General features: G+C 35.3%; 1 protein-coding gene across 2 annotated transcripts in view; it reads right to left on the bottom strand.

Annotated features, from left to right (window-relative positions):
- Positions 1 to 3,659: 3,659 nt before the first annotated feature.
- The window catches only part of NAMPT (nicotinamide phosphoribosyltransferase), a 34,507-nt gene continuing 17,031 nt past the window's right edge, over positions 3,660 to 21,135 (bottom strand). The window contains exons 5-11 of one of the 2 annotated variants that reach the window (XM_058523432.1): positions 20,035 to 20,193; positions 19,319 to 19,455; positions 14,802 to 15,027; positions 12,917 to 13,036; positions 8,519 to 8,659; positions 7,193 to 7,327; positions 3,660 to 4,889 (exon numbers count right to left, since the gene is read on the bottom strand). In XM_058523432.1, the coding sequence (XP_058379415.1) occupies positions 4,761 to 4,889; positions 7,193 to 7,327; positions 8,519 to 8,659; positions 12,917 to 13,036; positions 14,802 to 15,027; positions 19,319 to 19,455; positions 20,035 to 20,193 (1,047 nt within the window). In that variant the 3' untranslated portion in view covers positions 3,660 to 4,760. The remainder of the gene's footprint in view (positions 4,890 to 7,192; positions 7,328 to 8,518; positions 8,660 to 12,916; positions 13,037 to 14,801; positions 15,028 to 19,318; positions 19,456 to 20,034; positions 20,194 to 21,135) is intronic. The other variant, XM_058523443.1, reaches the window with a different exon arrangement.

Genomic DNA, 21,135 nt, shown 5'->3' with positions numbered 1-21,135 from the left:
CCCTTCATTCACTGAATACTTGGGCACCTGATTTAGTTTTCCTCTCCAATACAACTTCTGCTATCTTCCTGGATGTTAATGTCCACCTGTCCAACCCACTTGTGCTTTCAGGTTTCTTGATCTTGTTTTGTCTTTAATGATCTTCTTGACTTCACTTAGCCACTGCAAGGTCGCATCTTAGATCATACTACACCATGAACTGCTCCTCTCAGATCACTAGTCTAATCATCCTAGTGTCAGATGAGCATTTCTGTCCTTCCAAACGTGCTTGTTCAACAACTCCCAACAGATCAGAGCTGTCATCAGACTGTCCATCAGGCTCTCTACTATCTTCCCCCTGCTTTTGTTGCCCTCACGTCCTTACCTATCCAGTTTAGATACCATAGGACCATTATTTCAACAACTCAGTTATTTCAACAATTACCCAATTATCGTCCTTTTGTTCCATCAGACTCATCTGGCAAAACCCCAAGTATGTCTATTTTCTCTGTGTGTACCCAGGCATCACGGTGCTACTAGGGAGGGGAACAAAAAAATCACGAGAGGCACATTTTCACTGTGAGTTCTCAACCACCTAATAGTTGGGTCCTCCACACCGCTCTACAGTCCTACTACACCTCTGGTCACCTTATTCTCCACAATAATCATTTTAAAACCTCCATTTTCAAAACTCCAGTTCCCTCTGGTCTCTGCCTTCACAGAGAAAACTCAAGTCTGCATATGCACCTATCCTCCTCTTCTTCTGGAATAAAAGCACCCCTCCCATCTAAAAGCCAAACCCTTCACCAGTGCTCTGGACCCCATCCTCCTCCACCTGCTTGGAAACCCAGCACCGTCGCTGATCCCTTTTGGCCTATCTTCAACTTTCCCCTCTTCCCTGGTCTTTGTCACAGGTTATGCTGTGGCTAAAAAGGGAAACGAAGACACATTACTGCCTTATTCTCTCCTCCTCTTCACACTGAAAGTTCAGAGTTGTGTCAGGTAGCTTCTTTCTGACATCTGCCTCCTCCACTCCCCGGAAGGGAATGTCTCTAAGCCACCCATTATTTCAGGTTAAACCCAAGAGATGCTTTTAATTCCTCACCCTACTTGATCTCTCAGCAGCATTCAACACCTGTGCAGAAAACCTCCCTTCCTCTGGCTTTCATGACTCTGCTCCACCTGGCTTTCCTCTCTTTAGCTACCGCTATCGGTCTCCTTCGCCTTCTCCTCTTCTGCCACTTACCTTTTGAGTGTTCCTATGGGTTTGCCCCAGGTCCTCTTTTCTTTATCCTCTATAGCAGAGATTGGCAGTTTTTTCTTTGAAGTGCCATACAGTAAATTATTTTAGGCTTTGCAGGCCATAAGGTCTCTGTTGCAACTAGTCAACTCTGCCATTGTAGCATGAAAGCAGCCGTAGACAATAAGTAAACTAACGGGTGTGGCTGTGTCCAGTAAGACTTTATTTATGAAAACAGATGGTAGGTGGATGTGGCCTATGGCCTGTGGTTTGCCAGGCCATACTCTGTACTCTCCCTAGAGAAGTATCCTCCCCCGTCTCCAATGACCATCCAACTATACATCAAATTCATACCTTGAGACCCTTCTGTCCCCAAATCTGTATATCCAACTAAAATCCACATTTAAACATCTCAAATCTTAGCATAGGAACTGTGCTCTCTCCCCGCAAATCTGGTCTCCCTCCAGTATTCTCTGTAAGAGGCACTGCCATTCATACAGCTGCACAAGGCAGAGAATAAGAGTCACCCCTGATGCCTCTCCTTTCTCATTCTTTGAACTGGAGGAATACCTAGAAAATGTAAGTCTGGAAATGCCATTATTTGAAGCACACAGTCAAATTTAACATTTCACTAATAGAGCTAAACTTTATTTCCATGTTTATTACATGTTCATCTTTGATGTTGAATACATATTAGAACTGATTTAACATACAACTCGGGAGAAAAGCTGACATTCTCCACCGAATGGGTTAAAAAGGAATGTAAAGCTAAAAAATACTTGCTTTAGTGTTTAAGTGAATTCTAATTATGGCAAACAGAACAATACCTTGCCATTTTTCTCTTTCTAGTTTTCCAAGATGTATTTCACTATAAAATTTTTTTCATAACAGTTTACTTCAAGAAAGGAAATAAGGGATAATCATTAAAACCATTTTACTTTAAGTGTAGAGTCCAAATAAAGAGTCTTAACACAGAACTCCTATCTCCTATTTAAAATACAAATACTTCATGATATGATGAATTGAGGGGGATTAATTTGATATCAACTGCAGATCTAATGACTTAAGCAAACCATACATGCCATTTGCTTTTTTCTGGACGAGTGAGGCTGATTTAAGGGTGACACACAGCAGAGTTCTATTTGATATCTAGGTTAACCATCTGCTACTCAGAATGGGGACAGCCAAATACTAAGTGCTTAGTGATGGAAATTCAGGATTAATCAGTTCCAAGTGACTAACAGCTAACAGAATTAATCATTCCACCCCCCAATCTATGGCCATGTACAAATTTTAGTACTCACTGAAAGTTTTAAAATAAAACACTAGATACTCTGAAACTTCTGAAATTCACGGTACACAAAGAATATTGTCTGTAGTATAATTCCAATGCTTAAACAAAATCAAAATTATAGATGGTTATCAAAGTTGTTATTGGTAATAAATATAGTTTCGTTTAATTCGCTATAGGCCTCTTAAGCATGTTTAGTGAAGAAAAAGGTGTGTTCTTAACACTACTAATTTATGCTTAGCTATATTAAAAAAAATCAGCTTAAAATTATTTTTCACCAGGGATTACATGACGAAAACTCTTAATAAAAGTGAATAATGCTTATTGTTCTCATTAAACAAGTGTTTAGAATCAGCTGCAAAAACCTATTCTTTTTAATGATGCTTATAAAAGATGTTTAAGACAGATAACTCACCACTAATTAATTATTCTACTGATAAAATACTTTTCATGTAACTGTTTAGGACAGATAATTTACGGCTTTTCAATTTTTAAAATCTCACATTTACTGTCATGTTGTTAAAGCTTTTCTAAATCAGTTTTCCAGTATCAGATTCTCAAATGGGAAAAGAAAGGACAAAAGAGAAACAAATTTCATATCATTTAGCCTTCTCCCTTCCCTGGAAATCAACATCTCTCTTAAAATTCAAGGCACACTCCTTTTCTGAGAATAGGGGTCGACAAACTTTTTTTTGTAAAGGATCATATGATAAACATTTCAGGCTTTGTGGACCACATGGTCACTGATGCAACTACTCAATTTCCACTGTTGTTGTGAGAAAGCAGCCACAGACAATATGTATTTACACAAAACAAGAGCAGGCTGAATCTGGCCTGTGGGCCATAGCAGGCCAACCTGCCTTACAAGAACTGACCTAAATATAGCAGAATCATCCAAAAAAAAAAAAAAACCAAACTGATCTCTAGTGAGGTGTGATGACTGACTCAGAATCTAGCAGTTAATCACTCTAGAACATTTTGATGTTAAACACTTTGAATTTACCCAATTTTCTGCTTTGGGTTAAGATTCTTCTATTCAAACTCATGTCATCATGCTTTTCATTGGGGATAATTTATCTTCATTTAAGAACTTGCTTAAGTATTATTTATTGAGGGATTGAGTTTAAAAATCAATAAATGATGCCCATACAATTTAATATCCAATTTAATTTTTTAAAAACTTAATGAAAAATATAACAGAATCAAAACATTTAAAATAAGTACACTCACTACCCATTCCAGTAATTCATTTAAGTCATATCAACTATAGAATAGGAAAAATAAATTCAGAAGTGTAATTATTTTAAAATACACTGCTTCCACTTTTGTCAATATTTTACATTTATGCCTATATTCTATAGCGGAAGCAGAAATTCTCTCTAAAAACATTATCTCCTTAAAATCTTGAGGTGCATATTAGAGCCACAGGCAATATCTGACATATAAAACTGCAGTACAGGCCTTTCAAATTCGGCATTTCACTGGGACAATGCAATGACCCACGTATATAATCACTGTACAGTACCTGGACGTTCCAGTAAGAACCATTATTTTCTTTAATGTAGAATGATTAATACATATTCTACAAGGGGCAGTGAGGTTAGTAATTCTATAAGGTATGTCCCAACATAATTTTCAAATTGTACAATAACACAAACAACTTTGTTAAGGCCATGTTTTATTTGCTGATTAATGGACAAAAGGCAATGTAATTTATTTTCAAGTATTTTCTTGAAAGTCTGTGCTCATAAAAATCATGAAAAGTTGGAAAGACTGTTAAATCACTGAAACTTTAAATATATCTTACACAATCTTGTTTGTACAAAAATACAAGTTAAATATAAACATAAAGCAATCATGATAATTTTATGCAAATCTGTTTTATGTGATCTTCAGTTATATATAAAAGTTTCTCGGTTCTGTTATTTGTGAAAAGATCAATACCAGATTGAATTACTATCTACTGGCAAAGGGCCCTAAAAAGCTTCCTTTAGCATTAATCTTTTACATGGCTAAGTGCATTTCCTAATTTCAGATCACCTAAACATTGGAAAAAAAAAGAAAAAAATGAAAGGGCAGTATGTCCATAAACCAACAAATAATTTGGCTGTAATGTATCATAAAACACAAACCCCCACACATCTGTACAATAAACATTATGTATTACATACACACAGGTGTATACGTGCATGCATGCGCATAACACACATGCACGCAGACACACACGCACACCCAGTCATAAAACAAAGCCTAATGAGGTGCTGCTTCCAGTTCGATATCCAGCATTGCATTTTTTCTCACTTCATCGAAGGAATAGTTTTTTGTCACCTTCCCATTCTTGAAGACAGTATGGAGAAGATCCTGCACAAATAAACAATACTAAAATTTAATGATTATATCAGACTATCAAGCAAAATACTTAAATAATGCTTTGATGAGTTAGACTAGTCAAATACACAGAGATGTTGATGGTGTTCAAATTATAAAATGATTTTATACACAAAGAATGCTGGTGGAGCAAAGGCAGAGAGCAAGGCGCTATCTAAAATGGCTGTGTAGACGTATTTAACTTTTATGAAAAGGAATGATCTAAATGTCACATTCTTCCTTAAAGGAAAAAAAAACCTAGGTGACCCATCTCTTTTTGTTCAGGTGGAAGATGCTTGCTGCCTGGTTGCCCACAAGAACTATGGCTGTTGCTGATACTCATGACTGACAGCACAGCAAGGGAAGCCTGCCAGACCTTCCCTTGTTCTAGTCAACAGACTCAACACCCAGGCAACTTATCAACCTGGAATTTAATAAATTTGCTAGTCACTGAGTTTTGGGTTTAAAACAAACGAAAAAAACGCTAAAAAACAAAAAACCAAACCTAAAACGGAAACCAAAATAAGCATTGATTTCAAGACTCTCTGTATATATTCGCAAGTCAATGATACAAGTAATCCTTTTGATCCACATAAGGGTAACAAAGATAAATGAAGAGAATTAGGACTAAATTCCCTTTTGGATCTGATAAAGCCCACTCCTGTCTCACTAAGGAATTATCTGCCTCTAGTTTCTGTTTCTCTTTGACAAATCCATATAAGTGATCTATTGTGCCTGTTTTCCATCTAGTCTGAAGACTGAGGTGCCTATGACACTATTATTTTTGTCACTGTGTTGTTTCAAATCACATTGCTCTAGCTATAGCATTTTCTTTCATAAAGTGAAATATAACCTATTAAGGAATGGTGGTTCCTATTCTTAAATTCACATACTCTTAAAATCAATGCCTTTTTAAAGTCACAGTTATGACCATGTCTAAAGTGACGTTAGTCCATCTGGGATAAACTAATTCAGCAAAGACTTCGTAGCTAGACGAGTTAAGTGAAGGCTACTCAAAGAACTGCATAACAGGCTATACAAAAGGATCTAAAACTTTGTTTAAGAACTTATATATTTTCATTAAAGATAACATAAAAATGTTATTTCATTAATTCTGGCTCAGAATCTTAACGAATATAATAAAAGTAAACAGAATATTTGATATGGTATAAAGAATCTAAAGTAATAAACTAGCATGTTTAGTGTAAACTATCCTCTGAGAATATGAATATTCATGAGTAATTTCCCTCTAAAAATGAGTAGTTTTTTCCAATCCAGTGGCTTAAAAAGCAGAAATTGTATAACTTGTGTTCATGAATATAAATGTACTTTTTGTATGTTAAAGACCATTAGACCATATGGACTACTTTAGCATACAGTCATGTGCCACATAATTTTAGTCAGTGATGGACCGCATATACGACAGTGGTCTCATAAGATTAGTACCATATGGCGTAGGTGTGTGGTACTCTATACCATTGAGGGTTGTGTAAGCACACTCTATGATGTTTGCAAAAATGACCCACTGCCTAATGACGCATCTCAGAACGTGTCCCTGTTGTTAAATGATGCAGGACTGTGCTATAAATTTTTCCAGTTTGACTTGAATCAGAAAAGTTGGTTAAGTTTAGGTTTCACCATTTATTAGTTATGTAATCTGAATCAAGTCATGTCATTTCCATATCTTACACCTCTAAGAGAACATAATTTGCTTTTTTATTAGCCTATAGAGTTGTGAGAATCAAACGAGACTAAAGAAAACTATCTGAACTGAATTCTATTAAGTTTTAAAAAAACAGAATTATCTTTAACAACATTTTAGAATTTGGATAGCCCTTCTTTTATCTATTAAAATTACCAAAGTTTTACTAGAACATAAATAGCAATGAGAAATCTAAGAGCAGCATCCTTTAAGTATTCTTAACTACTCCTCTTCAGAAACGATTCACTACTGTTTGGCAGTAAGATTAAGATCAAATACACACAAGCATGTTGAAGCTCATCAATTACTCCCCTGCCGGTCACTATGTAGACAAACTTTTACCTTTTTTTGAACGTTATAAAATTATTTCACCCAATATATGCACATGTCTCATATTTATGATCTAGCCACTGCTTGTTCTTCATCTTATTTTGGTAGGCTAGGTCAGTAATTGTATGTTTTACAATAAAACTACTTTGTCCTCCAAGAAAAACATTGTTCTGAAAATAATTTTAAAATAAAATACAACATAAAAGCTTCCATTCATAATTTGGAGAGCCAACCTACTACTGTTAAGAAAAAAACAACAAAACCAATCAGCATAGATACATACCTGACCATATTCCTCAAGGTCTCCTTTTCCTTCCTCAAGGGTAACAAAGTTCCCTGCTGGTGTCCTATGTAAAGATAATCGGCCCTTTTTGGACCTTTTGTTGGGATCAGCAACTGGGTCCTTAAAGACATTAATCTGGAATCCAAATTAAGAAAGAGGAATAGAAGACTAATCATTAGAATGTATACCCCCACTTAAAAAAGAAAGTATATACATAATTTATAAATTCTAAGGCACTTTATAGGTATAACTAAACCAATCCACATTGGGCTTTCAGAAACATAACTCTAGCCTATTTTGGAGGACACAATCCTCTGTTATGAAAAAAGGTTTGAAAAAAATCCAAATCTTAGGATATCCTTTAACCACTGCAGAATACCTAATACTCCATTTGTAGTAGGTCTTTGAGGTTAAAATGTAACCCTTAAAGTGTCTCCTTGTATATTACAAATTGTCTCTAAGCTGATCATGCATACTATTGGAAAAAAATCTATGTTAACTCTATTATATAATCTGTGGCAAGGAAACCAGGATCATACTAAGGTAAAAGCTTTCCTACTTCATAACCTTTTCCTTTTGTTACTTTTTAACTCTATTACCTACTTACTGCCAGAAGCAAAAAAGACCTAGAGAACGTGAAGAGAGCAGAAGGTTTGTTTTAGGATCAGAAAGTGGGACGACAAAACCTAATAGAAGCAACTAGTGATGGCTATGAGAGGAGAAGCTGACGAGTCAACCCCAGAAGTGCCCAGAGAAGGACGGAGGTGAGGTGACGCAGGAAGCCCCCCAGGTGTTCTCAGAGGTTCTTAGTATCCCCCACCCCCACCCTCTGATCCACAGACTCTCCATAGCCTATAAAGAGCTCAGGGGATTGTTGGTCAGCTGCCTAGCAGCTGGGGTTCTCCTGTTCTAAGGCTACTAGAATGTGATTCTGGTATCACAACTCCAACTTTACACTCCATCTTCCTAAAGCACTGTTTTGACAGTGTTTACATACTTGCATGTCTTTAATATATGATAGCTATGTCAACTTTTTGATTCAGAAGTACATACTGAATCAGTGGGAAATGACTGACCTGCATTCTCTCTCTTAAATAATCTCTTATTTTCTCTCCTTTTTCCAAGTCTCCTTTTTTCTCCTAAGTCATGTTATTTATTACCTAATGTCTCTTTTCTCTCCTTGTTTCTGAGTCAAGGTCAGTGGCACCTGACAACATATTCATAGTTCAGGACCATATTATCCTTTGATTACCATATTCAGCAGCTGCATTCTACCTAGATACATCAAGAAGGTACTAATACAGGAGTGAAAATTGAAGGACATACCCCAAGACCATTGGTTACAACATAACTACACTTGAAGGAACAATTCAAGAGATCTCTTGTTAATTTCTGTAGCAAAGCTCCACCAGAACCAAAGGCAATATTTTCAATACTCCATTTTTCTTGCTTCATGCCTTCTACAATCTAGAAGATTAAAAAATAAAAAACAAATAAGTAAACAAAAACTAAGTATTTTGGAAGAGGAAGGAAGTAATTTTCATTGGGCCATACTGATAAATACTAAACCATCCTAGAGCTGTTTTATAACACAGTAAATAATGAAGTAAGAATAAGGCCTACACAAAGTTATAGTCCACATTTTCTCTTTTAAAAGACCCACTCCCTTGAAAAAGGGCAGCCTGAGGGATAAGTGTGGAAGGAGGGGATTTCATTCAAAGTTCCTGAATTTGTGGTGGTGGTGTCACTGTGATTGTGGTTAGGGTTGGGGGAGTGAAGGAAATGAGAGGCAGAGAGGAAAAATTGGCTATCAATATCTAAGGTTACTTGAGTAAACTTCTCTCATCTGCGTCTCGAACTTGTATTGCCTACATGCCAGAAGCACAAGCAAGGGAGCCGAGACATTTGCTCCAAATTACTAGACTCTAGGAATGACTAATCATCACTAATAAGTCTCAGTACATGTTATCACGTCGGAGTGCCTGTCATATGTGATAGGGCATTTAAAAATTAATGGATATTGGTGGTAAAACAATATAAAATATTCTCTCCTGCCTAAGAGTTGAGACATTTTATTCCAGCTGGTGCTCCAGTGCCATAATCAAAATTATGAACAGACTAGGTGTTAAGATTTATCACTGGATCATTTTTGGGAGAATGATCATCTACTAAGCCAGCTAGAGAGACCTGTATGAACATATAGTTCTCGCAGCTAAAATAGTTCTTTCAAGGGACACACATTTAAAAGTTACATTAATTTATTAAGCTACATTATTATCAATGTCATTTGCATTTCTCCTAAGTAGGACTTATTTACCTAGCATCTGTCATCTGATGTAACATGTTCAAGCACTTTTATGATAGAAGGTGGCAAGTGAAATTTAGTAACCATTCCTTTAATTTCATGAGACTAGTCAAAAGGAAGTAATTGGAAAATCTGGTTCTATTTTATTTAAACAGATCATTCAGAAGTGATTAGAAAATCATAAGCAATTTTAACAGTTTTATGTGAAATATTAATACAAATTCACCATATTCTCCTTTAATACTAAGAGTCTCAAACTGACTTTTTATCTATTCCTTATTTTCAATACTGCAAGATAAAAATACAACAACTCCAAGGACCTTCATCTTTTAACAAACCCACATTTAGAAATGCAACTTTCTTTTTAAATTCCAACCTTTTAATTCTCCTGCTATACGTGTAGCTTTCTTTTTCTTTTTTACCAGCGGCATCAAGGTGGAAACATATACAATTTATTTCAAAGTGATTTCTTAGGCTGTACATAAATCCAGTCTCATGTCTTTATTATTATACCTGAACCCAGGAGTACTCAAGAGCCCTGAATTCAGATTTATTTTTCATTGACAACTGTGAACAAGTATAACACACAAAGTACAACAACAAAAACCTTATGAAATTAAGGCATGTTCCAAAAGAGTGAATTTCAATATGGAAGAAATACAAAGAGTAGAAGAGAAAAACAGAGGAAAAGAAAGGGAAATGGACTGATGGAGGGTAAGGTGGTTTGGGTAAAATAGAGAAAACAGTTTCAGACCTGTCACCTGATTTTATATATGCCTCAGAAGCACAAGAATGAGGAAATTACAAAGAAGAGTATCACCTAATGTCATCTCTCGGTATTTTGGGTCCAGTTTCTTTAAGATATTGTTCCCATATACCTTCACCAAAAGTTATAAAATTTAGACAGTTTAGAGTTAAAGTGAATTTTTCTGTTAACATTACAGGAAATTATAGAATTAAAGAAAAAATTGCTATTTAAAAATGTTTACATATACAAATCAGAAAATCTGATTAGACATAAATTGACAAAATACCACTCTTCATTCTCATATCTCACACCCAAGGTATCTAACGTAACTGAAATGAGAAGTCATTATACCATTAGGGTTTAAATGAAATATTTTTAACACAGCCATACATTTAAATCATGCACTACAATCTACAAGTGCTTTCACAATATTTTATGTAGATCAAAAAATTAATTTATTCTTATCATTAAGATTTACATAAAACCAATGTCTTCTATTAAGTCTCTAGACTGAAGTTGTGAGGATCAGGGTAAATTTCCTAGAAAGGTAGAGAAAAGGGTTCTAAGAAAAGAACAGTAGGATAGCTAACGAGGAAGAAAAATGTTTAAAATATGTGGGACTTCACTTGAAAAGAAATCTTCTTGCCAATTTTGAGAATTCGATACCATTTTAATGTCATTAATGAATCACTCCGATGGAAAGGTTCAATGATAATAATGACTGAATCCCTACCCAAGATACAAACAGAAAGAGAAGACACACTGTTGTGTTTTGTCCAACACAAAAGAGATTTCTGCCTCTCTTCCTAAATAAGCAGACTCATTTTGGTAACACAAAACCCTAGAGCAGGGTGACACTGTACACTTCGTGGGACATTACAGGGAAGACGGTGAAGGGCAAACTCCAAGAGCAAGGCTGACAGTCAATGAGAGAACTCAGCTGTTTGAAATTAAAAGATTTTTCATTTTGTCAAAATGAAGGCATCTAATTTAGTATAAGTGCAAAGCAAAGCTGCTATGTGAATTCCTTTTCCTGCTCCTAAAAGCTTCTTTTGACCACCTCCACGATGAGGAAGGCAGGCATTCCTTTAGGTAAAATAACACATGAGTGCATCTGCATGTACACAAACCATTCATTCTCTGAGCGTTCTGTTTCACGTTTTTCCAACGCCAAACAGTATTTGTCTTCATATTTAACTTCTTGTGGATGGGGTTAAATAAAATTTTTAAGTTTTGAGTTGATTCTCAACTTTAAAAATGCACATACATTCTCTCAAAGTTTATTTAAAAAAAAAAACAAAAACAAGAGAAAGGAAAGCCAAAGAGCTTCGGCTTTTAAAGGGAAGTTCAAGTGCCTGATTGAACAACCCAATATAAAGAGCTGGACCACTGGAACAAGGAAGGGGAGGAACAAGCAATGGGAAGGGCTGGGGCTAATGGGTTTTCTGCAGCTGGTACAGTCCCCTGCTCATGTTTCTTCATCTGAAAGGGGGGCGCGAGGGTGTGAGGGCACCTGCTAAACTGCCTATAATGTAGGTAGGGGTAACAGTTCTCAACTGATACTAGAGTAAGAAACCTTTAACTCAGCTAAGGAGACAACAGCAATTGAACACACCAGCTGAGATTTCTATCCTCAAGTCCTCCTCCTCACTGCAGACTTTTCTTCTACCTCTTCCTTCCTTTTCACATGGAAACCCCTAATGTCCCAATACCAAAAGTCTCCCAGGAGTTTGGAGGAGTTTCCACTTTTCTTAGGCAAAGCAGTTTGGGAGAGTTGGAAGAGGAAACCTCATTTCTGTTATTGCAAGAATCTATTCCAGACACCTCCTTTTGGAACTCTAAATGAACATCACCTCAGAAATACTGTTTATTATACACAATAGCTCTTATTTTAAATGAATCTTATTTGGAAAACAAACTACTTATAATTTGGCTACTGACTTTAACTACATCCAACTCTCTCAAACAGAAAAACCCTCTGATAACTTGTGTTATACAAGCGGATACCATGTGAGACCCGCACACACTGAAGTTAGTGGTTCACAACAGCAGATAGTCTACGTTATGCTATCAGTGACAGCCTTAATTTTTATGAGTATTTTAGGTATTAGTTAAAATGAAATTATAGCTCTTTAGAAGCTTATTTGAGAAACAGCAGAGGCAAAAGTTTTAATATAATACTTACACTATTTGGTTAAATCTAACAATAATAGTGATGACAGTCAATGTTTAATTTAGAAGAGCTAACAAACCATTCTGTAATTTTTGAAAAAGCACTTATTAATACCATTCGAATTTCACATTATTAGAGTATGTGAAACCCCATTCTATTAAAACAGACTCATTTGAGTAGTGTCAAGACTATGTTTTATATACAAGGAATATTCCTTAACTGGCATTTTCTTGTTTCCTAGTGACACTTCTTCAGGTTCATCACCCAGGGTGGCCAGTTAGGACTGGCAGTAGTTAGTGTGGTGTGGCTGGTACTTCTATACTTTAAGTTACTATTATTTATACATTTTAAGCAATTAACAGAAAAGACATATACCATTATAAAGACTTATGAAAAGAATCACAATTGTACTTAAATTATTAATGCATTATTTATCAAATAAAAAAGAGATTAATTATAAGGACTGCCTTATTCGAACTTTTAATATAAAACACATACCTCTTGTAAGGTATTAATATCTACGCCATCTCCTTGAATAACTCTAAGATAAGGTGGCAGCAACTTGTAGCCCTTTGAGTTCTCAGTAACAGGGAACTTCTTACCTAAAATATCCAAAACCTGTATGGAAAAATACACATCGAACACAAAATAACTAAAAGCGAAAAAAAAGTGTAAAAGCTTTCCAATGTTAAAAAAGTGACTTTGCTAGACAATCTTGAGAATATAATAATCAGATTACTGAAAAAATTTCACAACACTATGTATAAGCCTTCTAAAATTTAGTCTCAATTCGTTTTGATTATGTTAGAAATAGGCATGCTATTTTCTATCAAGTCAATTTATACTGTAAAGTGGCTCAAAACACCAGCTTTTTCTCTCACATTTTTCAAATTACACAGATTCAGAAAAAAAACCTTTAACATTAGAAACTTAAAACAGTAAATATAATATTTTTAAAAGTATATAAAGCATCATTTAACAAACTCACAATTATACTTTTGATTTAGATTTATTCTACTTGTGCCCAATAGTTTAGTTTGGTTTAATCTGTCTGATATAACTCAAATATAAATCCATTTGGATCACAAAGTTCAGAGAAATCATGATATGCAGGCATAGCTGGAAATGAAGCATATATAGGCCACAGTTTCTCTGAAGTTCTCCTCACTTAAAGATGACACTCATTTTTCTTAAAGCCAAATTGCATAATATGCAAATCATCCCACTTATTCATTAAGTTTTGTAGCAGCTAAAGTACCTAAACACTGATTTAAAATTTCTCAGAAAGCTTGGTCAGAGACACAAGAGACCTACCAGACATATTCCTGCCCCCAATAATCACTCCCTTTTTCTAAATAAAGATTCTAACAATGAGAAAATTCCATATTGATAACTCAGTTTATTCTTAAAACTAGGTCTGTACATTTTTATTAGGTAACAGGAAAAACATGAAATGTGTTAAGTTTGCTAAAACCAAATCTGTTAATATTTCAGGCTAAGGTAAGACCTTCAGATTGGCTATTACTTAATAGGATAGGAAAAGACCTCCTTGATTCTCTATTCCTCTTTCTTAAGGGGTAATTTATCATCTAATCATTAGTTGGGAAACTGTGGTCAAGTGGGAAGGCAACAGCGAGAAAGATCTATGTTGGATACTTGACTTATTTCACATGTTGTGTCACCTTAAGCAAGTTACTTTAACCTCTCTAAGCCTGCTGCTTTGTCTATAAAAAAAAAAAGAGACAGTAATATCTATCATGAGGTTTTCACAGAGATTAAATGACACAGCTTAAGTAAAGCACCTAACATAATATTTTCTAGCAATAAGCATCAAATAACCTGCTCCTATTAGTGTTTTTCAAAGAAGGCAAACCAAGTCCTAAACACTGAAAAAATGCAACATTGCTACATTAGCATCAACAGTATCTCTAAAGAATCACTACTTGAAAGGAATTTTCAAATTATTTTTATTCCACATCACTTTGCACATATTTCTTTTGCACTAAAAACTTCAAAGGTAGAGCAATGACTTGTGATAAAGGAAAAGAAACAAACCACAAACTTGGTAACCAATTCACAGGTTTGCTTAAAATAGTAATGCTATTAATTAATTTTGAAGGAAAGTAGAAAAGAAAATATCTATTCAACAGTACTTAACTGTCTATTTGACAGTATATAAATAACCCATAACTCTGGGTATCCTTTCTCTGGAATTAATGTGTGACCTTGGGCAAATCTATTACGCTCTCTGGGCTGCAACTCTAAAGTAAGGGGACTGGTCAAGATGGTTCTGAAATGGTGTGTGTACAAATGAAATTAAAAGTCGTGTTGATGCAGCCAGTCTATAGGTATTTTAATAATCAAGTTACGTATTAAAATTTACCTTTAATACAGTGTCAAGAGGATTTCCAGAATCGGGTCTGATTATTAGTGGCGCTGCTGTACTTCTTGATACTATTAAGTGTCTTAGATCTTCACCCCATATTTTCTCACACGCATTATAAATGTCATAGCTATCGCTGACCACAGAGACAGGCACTGATGAAAACTGTGTTACTATATGTTCAAAAGCATCTTTTTCGTGGTCTTTGCCCCAAGCTGTTATGGTACTAGAAAACAAAACAAAAATACAGATTTACTTAGGCAGACACGTTATCTGTTCCTGAATCATATCCCATGTTTACTACACTATACGTCAACACTGCAGGGAAGGTGAGTGATTTAGTTTAACAAATGCAACATCATAAGGTTAGTTGAATATTTGGGCCAAACCACCCCTTGGCCAATTTTTTTCAAGACTATAAGTAATCTTACTCTTCTCCAATAGTTATTTTGGCTCTTAAGTCATATTCAACCAACTATAAACTAGGTTTTTTTTTAAATTCCTGAACCTACTCATTTAATATCAAAGCTAAAAAGCACTTGCTGAATGCACTCTATACATTATGCCAAGATGTCAGAATGAACACATATATTCCCATTATTTTGCTAGGTAACGCAACCACTTGGCTCCCTTCTGTGAATTTTCAAAACCATATACCAATAATAGCAGGGACATACATTACATCTTTTTTACTTTTCAAAATCTTATACTTAAAGGCAATTACTTAGACAATTATTTATACTATACCATACATACATATAGTCAACTAACTCTTTACCTGTTATATCTTCAAATGGCCATACCTGTTATATCTTCAAATGGCCAGTAACAGGTAGTCATTTATTTCTTTTATAGATTATCTACTACTAATTAATATATGCCCAGGGAATAAGAATTTTAATATTTAGTTTGAGCAAAACATAATTAAGATGAGAAATAAAGTATGAGAATTTCTATCAGGCAAGAATGGTTATAGTGATTTTTACAATGTCCTCAATAATGGATTAATAGAGTAATAATATGTAACTTAAGTACCTGTTGGTTAATTAATATATAATATAAACCATTTTAAAAATGCTTAAACAGAATTTAATAATTGTTACCATTTCCTCATGTCAGGCAATCTTTCCTTCTCCCTAATTTTCTAGTCTTTGCCTCTATCCCATTTTCCTAAGTAAAATAATGGAAAGACAACCCATTCACTTATTATGTAATTCCATGTAGGTATAAGTTTATCTCAAAACTGTCTCACGAGTCACACTAACTTATGTTTGAAATTGCAATTTTATTTCTAAAGGACTGGAGTAAACAACTTTTCAATGGTATGCTGGTTATAGCAGTGTATGGACACTGCAGGGTTATAAACACTTACTACCCAGAGACTACTCTTGTCTGAAATGGAGAGAGAACCTATTTATATATAAACTCATTTTACAGTGAACACTCTGCTTAACAACTACAGGGGCTGCCAGTAGCTAGGATGCCAACTCTTACTTCATGTAAGCATCTGAAGGCTAAAGGGAAAATTAAGACATGGATGAAGAGAAGCCCCATCTTCACATCAAGAATGCTACTGTCTTCTTTATAAGGGAAAGAATTAAACTCCAAGAACACCAACACCGGAGAGATGTACAGTGTAAGAATAAACTCCTATAGTCAGAGGTCACGGCTTATGCAGTTACGTTTTACTAGCGTTGTATCAATACAGACATCTAATTCTGCTATTTGTGTGTATTGTGTCTAGCAAACTGAACTGTTCATTTTTAGTCTTTATCTTACTTGCTTTCTCTATGGGATTTGAACTTTCCTGAAGCTTCCTTTCCCATGACTTCAATGACAGCTCCCATGTTTTGATTTTTTTTTTTCTATTTCTATGGTTCCTTTTCAGTCTCTCCCAGATGCTGTGCTCTCCTTCTAGCTAACCAAAGGCTCTGACCTGGGCACTGTCTCCCTCTACACACATCTCCCTGGGTGAAAAACACTCAAAGCTTTTCAAAAATACCTGTGTGGTAAGGGTTTCCAAAATCTGTACTTTAGCCCAGGTTTTTCTTCTGGACTCCAGATCCACTTCATTAGGTAGGAAGATGAATTTCTTCATCTCATCATCCTATAGACATTTTCTATAGCACCCTCTACACAATCCAATCATTAACACCTACTCTAGTATAGTACTTGGTATATGAAGATTATAATGTTTGTTCAATGAATTCTACTCATGCTCTTATTGCAATTTCCAGTATCAAATTAAATTTGATATCTTTCCAAAGTTGGAGGAAAGCGTTATGTCATTGAATATTTCTAAGTCGAGATTCATATATTCCTTAAGAAACTATCTATAACAATAATGGCAATGCTCTAAATTTCAGAGTTCTCTTATTTTTAAGTTATTTTTGGTGTTAGCTCATTTATCCTCAATGACCTTCTGATGTTGCGATGTACAATTTTAGCTCCTCCTTTTGTTTGGCTGGACAGAGGAACCAAAGAACAGAGAGAGAAGTGATTGCCCAAGGCCACCCGGTATGTCAGCTGTAAGGTCACTCAGGTTTCCCAACTTTCAGTGCAAACCTCTTTTCACTATATTATGCTGTTGTTTGAAAGACTTTTCTATTTAAGAACACCTGAAATATTCTTATTCAAACTTACAAGTGCAGTAAATATTTTGAGACTAAAAATAAAATGGATTTTCACTCTGTTTTAACATGAAAGGCCTAAAGAAGATATTATCTTTAGTCTCAGATTTATAGTATCATACCCATTATAGTATCATACTCGTGATGTTATTACTTTGAAACAAAACCATCAGTGAAGAGCCTAATATATGAATACTACATTAAGTTTTTAAAAGATATACATACAAGTCCAAAATAAAAATACTGTAATCCTAAAACCTTTATCTGTTAATGACACCCTTATATTCCCAGTTTCACTAATCTTGAATGTGAAAGTATTCAATAAGGCCCTACTAACACAGCAATACTCATAAACCTTAGCTGAATCTACTCTCTACTGGGCTCCAATTCAAATCATCAAGTTCTAACAATTTCATCTCTGAAGCCACTGCTCATGTTTATCCACTTCTTCCCATTTTAGCCACTTGGTTCTGAACCTTGCCATCTCTCAAAACTATTGCAATTGCTTCCTGTAAAGCCTCCTAATTTCTTGTTTCTATTTTTTTCAATTCATAGGCTAACCTGCCATCAAAATAATCTTCCTAAAATAGTTCTGAGGACATCACTTCTTTGCTCAAAAAGTTCAATGCCCAACTCCTATCTGAAAATGCAATTACAATAACCTAGCATGATACTCATATAGTTAACATTCAATGTCAAAATGAATTTGAGGGCCTATACTAACCTGTCTTCCCAGATTACCCATGTTCCCTACAAAATCTCTCTGTTTCAGCCCTTATTTCCTAAACGATTTCACACTCTCCTCTCTTTCATTCTGCTCATTCAGGACAATGCTGACACAGGGTACGCAGGCAATAAATATTACTCAGAGAATGAATGATCCCCCATATCTGCCATTAAATTTTACCATTTCTTCAAGAAGTCAAGATTTCACATATCACTTTTATAAAACCTTTCTTGATCCCACCAATGGAATATGATTCTTCCTTTCCTTCCCTTGTACTACTAGAGCCCTTTAATTGCACCTCTTTAATAGCACTTAATCAACAGAGCAGAATGTTGCTAGTGTACTATTTTCATCTTGAAGATAGGGTCCGATTTTTATCTTTCTATCCCTTGTAGCACCCAGTAGATTGCCTTACATAAAAGCTCAGCTTTACTCTAAACTCACCGTTGGTTTTAGCACCCTGCAATATTCAAGTATGAGTGGAACTTAATATACCTTCCCAAACCAATTACAGTAAATAATTTTTGTTATAAGAACCAGAAATAAGGTTTGGCACAAATTTTAAAAACTCCACTGACTTTTCAATAAAGTTAATTCTAGGAGCTGCAGCCTAGATTATAATTGCTTTCTGGTTTAACTCGAGATGGCTTAGTAAGATCAGATAAAGAAGCATAAGAAGAATCTGAACGCCCTCTCTTTCATCAAAAGGGCTTACTTGCTCATCTACAATTGAGGGTACTGGGTCCAGATGACAATTTCCAGGGCAAAGGTAGGTGAGCTCATGTAGAGGAACAGGGAAAGGGGAAAAAGTGACCAGGTTTTACAGTGAGTGCTTCTAGACTTAATTTAACAAATAAAACCTATCTGCATATGGCAACAGAGCAGTTGAAAAAGTCCTTAAAATAAACCCTATATGGCAATATAAGAGTTGAAAAAAGCTCTTAAATTGTTTCCATTAGGATGGTTAAAGGTTCTCTACCTTCCTGATACGAATCTTTATACAAAGTATAAATACTGAATTTGTACTGCTTAAATTCATGAAGATTCACTGTAGGACCTGGCTCTACAGTTAAGCAAAACATCACTGAATTACAAGAGTGAAAAAATAGTAGTTTTAGAAAACAAATGTTTAGATAATAGGAAGAGGAAAACAATTTTACCTGTGTTCTGCCGCTGGAACAGAATAGCCTGGAACACGATCTTTCGTTCCATAGTATTTTTTAACTAAAGCAATTCCTGCTACTGTATCTGTTCCTTTGAAGTTAACCAAATGAGCAGATGCTCCTATGCCAGCAGTCTGGAAAATAAACAATAAACCAAAATTCAAAAAAGAAAAAGAAAAGACCCATACTTGAGGTATACAGCATAGCTCCCAAAGGAATTACTGTCTTCAGTATTCTTCGAGAGATAATATCAGATATCTCTGATAATAGTTCCTTATGACAAAGATCTAGTTTTTCCTAAATATTTAAAGATTCAACTGTTATGTCCTCAAAGAGACCTATTAAATAGTGACCTGCCCCCAATTCCCATCACCTTCTTTCCCCTTACTCTGCCTTGTGCTCTCTGTAGCATTATCTGACAGCTGCTAAATTTATGTCTGTCTGTCTGTCTGTCCACCTGTCCGTCCATCCATCCACCCATCTGGTATATAAAGGATAGGGACATTTGCTGAAGGCTATATTCCATGTACTTGGAACAGGGGCTGACACACAGTAGGTACTTAATATGTGTTTGCTGACTGGATCTTTAGAATTTCAAAATGTGGCCTACTTAGAACCAAGATCAATCCCAGTAACTTCCCCAAAAGTTTACAGTGGTAATCTAACCGACAGTCCACATTTCATTAAATGAAGTTCATTTCATAGGTTCTTACCTCTTGGGAAGAGACTCCTCTGTAGCCAAAGTCATGTAACTTGTATTCCAGACCATCTAAGTTACCAGATGTTTCTAACAAATATTTGGCCAATATTTTCTTCTGCTCTCTAGAATTTGTGGCCACTGTGATTGGATACCAGGATTGAACAAGAATAGTCTGTAGTAATAAAATTAACCACAAATATTAAAACATAAAATATTGGGTTCTTTCTGAGGAAAATCCTAGCTCTCTCTGGAGATATGCCTTGGACTTCCATACTACTAGAAAAACCCATTAAATATTTCAACTGTATAGCAGAATGCCCACCATGTGCATTCCAGATATAGTCCACAGGTCAGCTCTCAAATCAGCAAAACAAAGGATAAGCACACCAGGCCCTTAATGGTAGAAAACGTCAAATTACCTAGTTTCTATCCAAAGTGCCAAAGAAGCAAATAATATTTAGAAAGACTATCTGTGATGAAATACTACTTTTTAAAATATTTTCTGTGTGTCATGGATGAATAGTTTTATAAAATATACTCACACTTGGATGTTGAGGCAATTACTATAAAAGTTTCTAAGTGCTTAGCCTCGATTTCTGTATTTAATGTGGACCTGTATGGACCAGCACTGGTCCACGGACTACACCTTGAACAGTATGGGTCTAAAGTTATTCATTTATTCCTCTAGGTAGTTTTGGATCTAATTTTTCCTTGGATAACATAACTACACTAGTAGGTTATATACTTGAGATACTTTTGTTTAGCACTAGAGATTCTACTCACTGAGTTATGCTTTATGTCCTTGGATTTATCAAAAGTCACTGTAAGAAAGCCAAATGAAACTTTTCTGCATATGCTATAAAATTGCGAGGTCACTATTTTATAACTCAGGGCCTATTATATAAGTTCCCCAATGAGGAAATGGAAGAATTGCTAGGTTCCTACTTTCTGATAAGAACTGGCCCTTCATTTCTTTTTTCCTTGGCTGCCAGGAAACCCCAAACAAAGCCTGATGCTTAATCACAGCAACTGCATTAATTATTACAGCTTGGGAATTCACTCCTTCTCCATTCTAGGATCATAATTTTCTATTTTTATTTTATTAACCAGGTAG

Source organism: Diceros bicornis, chromosome 3, assembly GCF_020826845.1.
Source record: "Diceros bicornis minor isolate mBicDic1 chromosome 3, mDicBic1.mat.cur, whole genome shotgun sequence".
Taxonomy (NCBI): Eukaryota; Metazoa; Chordata; class Mammalia; order Perissodactyla; family Rhinocerotidae; genus Diceros; species Diceros bicornis.
Note: the sequence above shows the minus strand (reverse complement) of the source record. Positions and strands in the feature narration are given on the sequence as shown.